The sequence below is a fragment of the Helianthus annuus genome, chromosome 15 (genome assembly GCF_002127325.2).
Source record: "Helianthus annuus cultivar XRQ/B chromosome 15, HanXRQr2.0-SUNRISE, whole genome shotgun sequence".
NCBI classification, from domain to species: Eukaryota; Viridiplantae; Streptophyta; class Magnoliopsida; order Asterales; family Asteraceae; genus Helianthus; species Helianthus annuus.
This window is the reverse complement of record NC_035447.2, coordinates 35,817,536-35,824,751: the sequence shown is the minus strand read 5'-3', so window position 1 is coordinate 35,824,751 and position 7,216 is coordinate 35,817,536. Positions and strand designations below refer to the sequence as shown.

Sequence of the window (7,216 nt, the reverse complement as noted above, 5' to 3'; positions counted from 1 at the left end):
TAATCATTGATCTCAACCACACACATTCTCGACCAGCATCATATAGTGCTATCAATTCAGCATGATTTGATGATGTTGCTGTAAGTGTTTGCTTAGTTGACTTCCAAGAAATTGTTGTTTTGATAATTTAATTAAATATTTGAATATTAATAATATATATGAAACTTTTTTTTTCGTGGTTCAAAAAAATTATGGTTGAGGCCCATAATGTATTTCAAAATGGCCCAAAACTAGAACGATCTAGATGTTTCACCATGAAAAAAGTTGTAAAGATGAAACCATACGAAGAGTTAGCCCACTAAAAATCTAATGTTACAAAAAGTTCCATTATGGGCTAGGGTTTTTAACATATCTTGTTAAAGCATTAAAAATTCTCCGATAACCAAACAGATGGTCGTAACGTCTTCACGTACTCTTTCTCCTTCATATGCGGTTACACCACCACGGGCAACAGTTGCATCGGTAACGGCGGCGATGCACGTGACCTCCCGCGACTCTCCGGAATAATATCCACACTCTTCCGCGACACCGAAACAACCTCTCTATCTCCGCTAACAAAACTGTTGTGTCTCCGGCGATCAGAAGCACTGTAGCGTGGATTCTCAGCGACTAGAAAACCGTCGTCGGAGTCTTCTTCAATTTCTAACGGCATGATCTATTCTGATCCGGTGGTTTCAGAAGAATCGACGGTTTCGATCTTCTGCTGGCGTCTTCATTCGTTCTGGCGAACAATTTGGCTTTTGTGACGTCCAAACCTGGCCGGTAAGCGCTCGTCTGAGCGCAAAATCCGGCGATGTTTGAGTCGGTTAACAGAGATCCATCAATAGCATTGGTGGTGCGCAGCGTCGGTTAACCGCCGGAGGAAGTTTTTCGGGTAAAATTGCTATGTGTGACGGTAGGACCCGTCGTGTGTTTGACAAAAAAAAATCTAATTTAATTGTGTATCGGTTCGTTAATTTTTGTGTCGGAGTTGTTTCGAATCCGAAATAATTCTTTGTTTCTGTCCTAATACACTAAAACAGGACAGTCCTAATTTGTTCTAAAGTTCAAAAGAAAATTGCAGAAAAATTGATAGTGTACCCGGATTTGATGAACGACAATTATCTGAATCCAAGCCGGTAAATTCCCTAATGAATAGAGCGAATCGTGCTGATAACGTGATAAAAACAAAAAAGAAATAGGGATCAACTGAATTCTTTCTTCATTCTATTCAACATTACAATATATAGGTAAACATAACTATAAACCCTAAAGCCCATAAGTAATGGGTTGGGCCTAAAATGTCTGGTTTATAACAATATATTGATTTTATAGATAATCTTAGATATGGATAACAGTTTTTGTTTTTTTTTTTCTTTTGTAATTTAAACTATTTTATTTTAAGAAGTACCAAAATCATAGTTTTAAATATTATAGATCACTTATGTATATTTTTAATCATAAATTAGAAATAGATATTAATTATTATATATTATTAATGAATTATCATAAATTAGAATTAGATATTAATAATATATATATATATATATATATATATATATATATATATATATATATAAATGAGATGGATTTGGGCTATGTGTCCTTTCTCTTTGGCCATCTAGGCTGATGTGGCAATTTGGTTTAGGAGGGAAATCCCAATTAGCTTTCAACAATCACGATTCCAAGGAAAAAAGGCGGGATCCGAATTGAGTTGGGTCGGGTCAACAGAAAATGGATCCTATATGTTATTTTCCAAAACCCTAGACACCACATTCATCTCCATTTTCCTTTCATCTCCCTTCTGGTTCAAGCATACGATTCAAGCATTGCTATTTCGAGTCAATAATCTTCATTCTCCTTCATCTTTATTATAAGGTATCTTCGATCTCCCTAAAATAATACCCGCAAAAATGGCCAAAATTGTTCACCGAAATCATACCTACCGAATCTCCCTTCTCTATCTTCTTTTTCTTCTACAATTGTTCATCGTCTCATCGGATCTTCAAGATTTTATCAAGATCAAAGGTAAATATACCTAATCGAACCTAGATCTGCGTTGTTTATGTTATTGTATATACAAAGTTGTTTTTATAAAGATTGTTTCGATTGCTAAAAACCATTTGTTTTCTCATTTCTATAGATCCGATAAAAGAAATTAAAGGTGTGTTGTTATTTATGTTATTCGATTGTATTATACAAAGTTATTTTTATGAATATTGTTTTGATTGCTAAAAACCATTTTTGTTCTGATTTCTGTAGATCTGATTAAAGAAATTAAAGGTATGTTGTTATTTATGTTGTTCAATTGTATATAAAGTTCATTTTATAAAGATTCTTTCGATTTCTAATAACGTTTTCTTTGTTCTGATTTCAGTAGATCCAATCAAACTTTATCTTTTTCTTTCTTTGGATTTCTCATAATCTTTGTTCTGATTTGTAATAACTTTTTCTTTGTTCTGATTTCTGTAGATCTGATTTCGGACTCCGATAATTCGTCAATCAAAAGAGGTTAGTTAAGTGTTATAGTTGTTTTATCTTTTTTAAGTTTGTAATATGTAATTTTATATCCTTTCTGTTCATTATTTTTTTTACTTATTAATATATGTTCTGAATGATTTATGGTTTGTATTTTCTCATGGTGAACCCTCAATCTTTTTTTGAAATTCGGACTCGGATTGTTAGTCTACCAAAATAAGTTATGTTGTTCTGAATTTTGTAGATCCGATCATAAAATTGAAGGTATGTTGTTTTAGTTTGTTGTTTATCTACATAAATCAGAGAATGTAGATGATGATAACAAAATCTTGGATAACAATCGGACTCCGATCATCATCTACATTCTCTAATTTATCAAACTTACTGATTTTTGTTTATTTTGATTTTCATGTGAATCCCTAAATCTTGGATAACAACCGGACTCCGATCATTCAATAAGCAACAGAGGTTAGTTGAATGTTATAGTTGTTTTCTCTTTTTTAAGGTTGTAATATTGTTTTGTCAGAATCTTTGCTCCACGTTTCTATTGTTTTGTTTGAAGCTTGATTGAATATCATATTTGTTCTTGGAGTTTAATGGTTTGATCCTTGATGTTTGACAATTGAATTTCGGATCATGATAACGGTTCGGTGCTATCCATCCGTTTGTTCCAAAATTATTACTGTTAATTTTTATTTCCTTATTTAGAGGATATATAATAACTTGATTTTAAATTCAAATTTTTGATTTGGAGTATAATATGGAAGTAAACGATTTGGAGTTAATAACATTAATTGGATTTCCTTTTTAGGTGAGTTCAATGTACCTAGACATGTTAATGGTTTAAAATTTAGAGTTTTATATATAATTTTGATTAAATTCTTCCAACATATTATAGTAATTTTAAATTTAAATTATATTTGATTTATTTTTAAATAAAGTTACCTGAAATAGAAGTTAACTACATTCATTTTTTATAATTGCTAATTATCCTAATTTTTAATAACCTTTAATCGACAATTATTGGTTTCTATATAACTAATTAGATTCAAATTATTCAACAATCATATTAAAAAATTTATTGGTTTTTACCGTATATGCTTTAAATCATTAAAATAATAGATACGGAATTGAGTTTTGAACTTTCACTGTATTTTAGATGATTATGTCCTTCAAGATGCTAACATTTGTATGTTTTCTAATATCGTTTTAATTATTAGAAGCCTGTTTTAAGAATATATTAATATTTTTTAAAAATGTCAACAAATGAGTTTTTAGTATATTTCGCTGATAATTTCCTTATTTAGATGATAGATAATAACTTCATTTAAAATTCAAAATTTTGATTTGGAGGATATTATGGAAGTAAACGATTTGGAGTTAATAACATTGGATTTCCTTTTTAAGTGGGTTCAATGTACAAAGACATGTTAGTGGTTTAAAATTTAAAATTCTATATATAATTTTGATTAAATCTTCCAACATATTATAGTAATTTTAAATTTAAATTATATTTGGCTTATTTTTAAATAAAGTTACCTAAAATAGAAGTTGACTATATTCATTTTGTATAATTGTTAATTATCCTAATTTTTAATAAACTTTAATCAACAATTATTGGTTTCTATATAGCTAATTAGATTCAAATTATTCAACAATCATATTAAAAATATTTATTGGTTGTTACATATAAGTTTTACATCATTAAAATTAAATTTTAAGCTTATATGTTTTTTGTTTCGATTCATAGGAAATACCGTATGATTTTGCAAGCTTATTGTGGGAAGGAAAATTTCCATATGGTCAATGTCTTAAACTTATTGATGATAACTTATGCAACTGCATGAGTCTGAATCTTTTTCGAACACAAGAGGTAAGTTTAATTTTATCGTTTTTTGGTGTTTTTTGATCCGGTATAATGATAGTCAATTATTATTTTAAATTTATATTTTGAAGTAAACCATTATTGTGTGTGATTTTAAATTTTTAATTTCGAAGTCAATCATTATCTTAAATTTAAATTTTGAAGTTTGCCATTAATGTGTTTGATTTTAAATTTGGAAGTCAATCATTTTTTTAAATTTAAATTTGGAAGTAAACCATTAATGTGTTTCATCCATTTAGCCATTCCTTTTTCAATTAACTTAATTCATCTTTAATGTGACAGAATTGATGGAGTGATATAAGAAGGTTTCTTTGTTAATTGATTATTCTCTTCCGCTTACAGGGGATAACGCTAAGGTAATTAACATCAAAATTCAATATTTCTATTACCTGAATTCTCTTGCTTTATAATTTCTTTCAATGTATTGTTTTGTGTTTTGACTTGGATATAAAACATAATGTGAAGGTATATTTTAAACTTATTTTACCGAGTTTTTTTATTTGGATTGCAGAATAAGTGCTTTGATGAACTAATAGGTGTTTGAATTTTGTGTTTACTTTGCTCTGCATAGGGCTCCTTCAGTTTTTTGTATTCTTTTACTTCGCTCAGTAATTATTCTATTTTCAAGATAAGAATACAAGCTGCATTTGCATTGTCTACCCTACCAACAATAGTGGGTGAATCAGTAATAACAAAACTATTGAGATAAGTTTTAAAGCTTATTGAGAAATATTGATTGTGTTTCTATAAATACTTTACCGTTTAATTTTGTAAAAAACCTTCATATTTAATTTTCAGATATGGATCCAATGAACAACAGTCATTCATTTTTAAAGCTTATTCAGGAAGATGACCAGATATTTTTGGTACGGTTATTGGTATTCTAAATACTAATCATATTTTTAGTAAACTGATGTTTGTCTTTTTTTTATTTTTTTTTAAACTCATAGCAAATACCTAATGACTTTGCTTCAATGATTTGGGGAGACCAACCACCTTACAAAGATTCAGTTAAGATTGTTGATGGCAACAAGTTATGGTTTGTAAGACTGAAAAAAACTGATGTTGGCCATGTTCTTGCTGATGGCTTCACCAAAGTTGTTCGGGATAGTTGTATAAGAAAAAATAACTATCTTATGTTTCAGTCATTTGGACAATCATCATTCTTTCTAATGGTGTTTAAATCATTTGTTCATCAATACTGCTTTATATCCAAAATCACACCTGACAAAGACGTTATTGTAAGTAGTATATTATACAATCAGTATGATGAATAATGTTTTCTTTCTGTATATTGGTTTTTAAATTAATTTTTAATTATCACCGCCTATGCAGGTCATGGCTGATGAATTTTGGAGGCAATTTTATGGGAAAAATTTCAAAGGTGGTCACTCAACTCTTTATTTAGGAGATAGATTTTGGAACGTTAAGATGGACGGATTAACTGACAGCTGTGTTTTTACTCATGGATGTTCTAAGATGGTAAACGATCTTGCCTTAGACAGCCGATCTATCTTTGTCTTTTCAATGGTTGGAAATAAAATTTTCGAGCTTTCAGTCTTTAATCATCAAACCAGTACTCAGATTCAGAACAACAAGGTTGAGTTAGTTGTTTTGGATGACTCCATCTATGGTGATGATGGTGATGATTTGGTTATTGCGGTTAGAATTATACATCTATACTATTATTTAGTTATTAATGCGAGCTTACAAGTAGATCTTGAATTTCACACATTGTTATTTTTTATCTTTTTTTGTAGTCTGAACATAAGGAGAAGTGTAGTACTGCCGAAACTGACTTTCAAGAAAGTGTTGTTGTGGAATGTGAAGACGACAAATTTCAGTTGGCAAGTTTTGAGTCTGTGTTCAATGTAAACCCCTATATTTTAATCTAATTTATTAAAACTTATCATAAATATTTTTTTTTGTATTTATACATTTGTTTATTGTTAATTGTGTAGGATATTGATGATTCGAAGTTTGATAACTTTTTCTCATCTCTACTTGAAATGGAAGACCTTAAGAAGAAGGTAATTTTTTGACATTGTTTTTTTTCGTATTTTATTAAATTTAATTATTATTCTTATTATATTGTTAAACACTTTTCCCTTATATGTAGTTCAAAGATGATTGAGATAAAAAAACCGATCCGATATGCAAAGCAAGTGTTGTTTGTGATAAAAATCAAAGTTTAAAAGTTTGTGTTCATTTATAGGAGTTTGTAATTAACTGAATTGTTTTACCTATATTTTTTCATTTTAAACCGTTAATGTTTTATGTTTCTTACAATGATCCGAAGGGGAAAACAAATGTTGTTGTTGATGAAAATCTAAGTTTAAAGGTTTTGGTTCAGTTACTTAATTATATTTTTATGAATTTAAGTTGATTACTTTACATTTTTTTTATTTATACGTTTACCTTTTTTCAGGACAAAAGCAACTTTGAGATGGACCTGGACAAATTTTTGATACCGAAGAATAACTCCCATGTATATCTGATTACTTAAGTATTATATAATTCAATGTATTAATTCATTCTATATTAATAATTTTTATACTCTTTTGTTTTATAGGTTGATCCTACACGAAAAACAAATATTTTTATTTCTGAACTGAGTCTGTCCTCCATAGTTGTTTCTGATGTGAGTATTTCTGATTCGATATTTTGTTCGAATTATGATAGTTACTTATGTATTTATTTACCTGTTTTAGACCATTCCGAAATATAAAGTTGATGTTGGTCAAATTGTTTTGCCGATAAAGAGAACGGTATAGTATCATATATAACTTTTTTACTTTTAATTTTATTTCTTAAAAAAGAACTAATTATTATTTTATTTGAACTTTTTAGGCCACTCAGAAATGTAAAGCAGTT

At 29.0% G+C, this 7,216-nt stretch overlaps 1 protein-coding gene and 1 long non-coding RNA gene across 2 annotated transcripts; both read left to right on the top strand.

Moving 5' to 3' along the window:
- The first annotated feature begins 1,892 nt into the window (after positions 1–1,892).
- LOC110909704 lies at positions 1,893–5,942 on the top strand. The gene is made up of 11 exons (XM_022154516.2): positions 1,893–2,007; positions 2,123–2,143; positions 2,242–2,262; positions 2,452–2,490; positions 2,702–2,721; positions 4,208–4,330; positions 4,854–4,878; positions 5,141–5,208; positions 5,293–5,583; positions 5,678–5,726; positions 5,822–5,942. Exons 1-11 carry the CDS (start codon positions 1,893–1,895, stop codon positions 5,881–5,883), a joined length of 834 nt encoding a protein of 277 aa, XP_022010208.2. The 3' UTR covers positions 5,884–5,942.
- Positions 5,943–6,147: 205 nt separating this feature from the next.
- Positions 6,148–6,954, top strand: LOC118487191. The gene is made up of 4 exons (XR_004880700.1): positions 6,148–6,213; positions 6,304–6,372; positions 6,771–6,830; positions 6,915–6,954. It is a non-coding gene; the product is annotated as an uncharacterized LOC118487191 (long non-coding RNA).
- Positions 6,955–7,216: the final 262 nt, after the last annotated feature.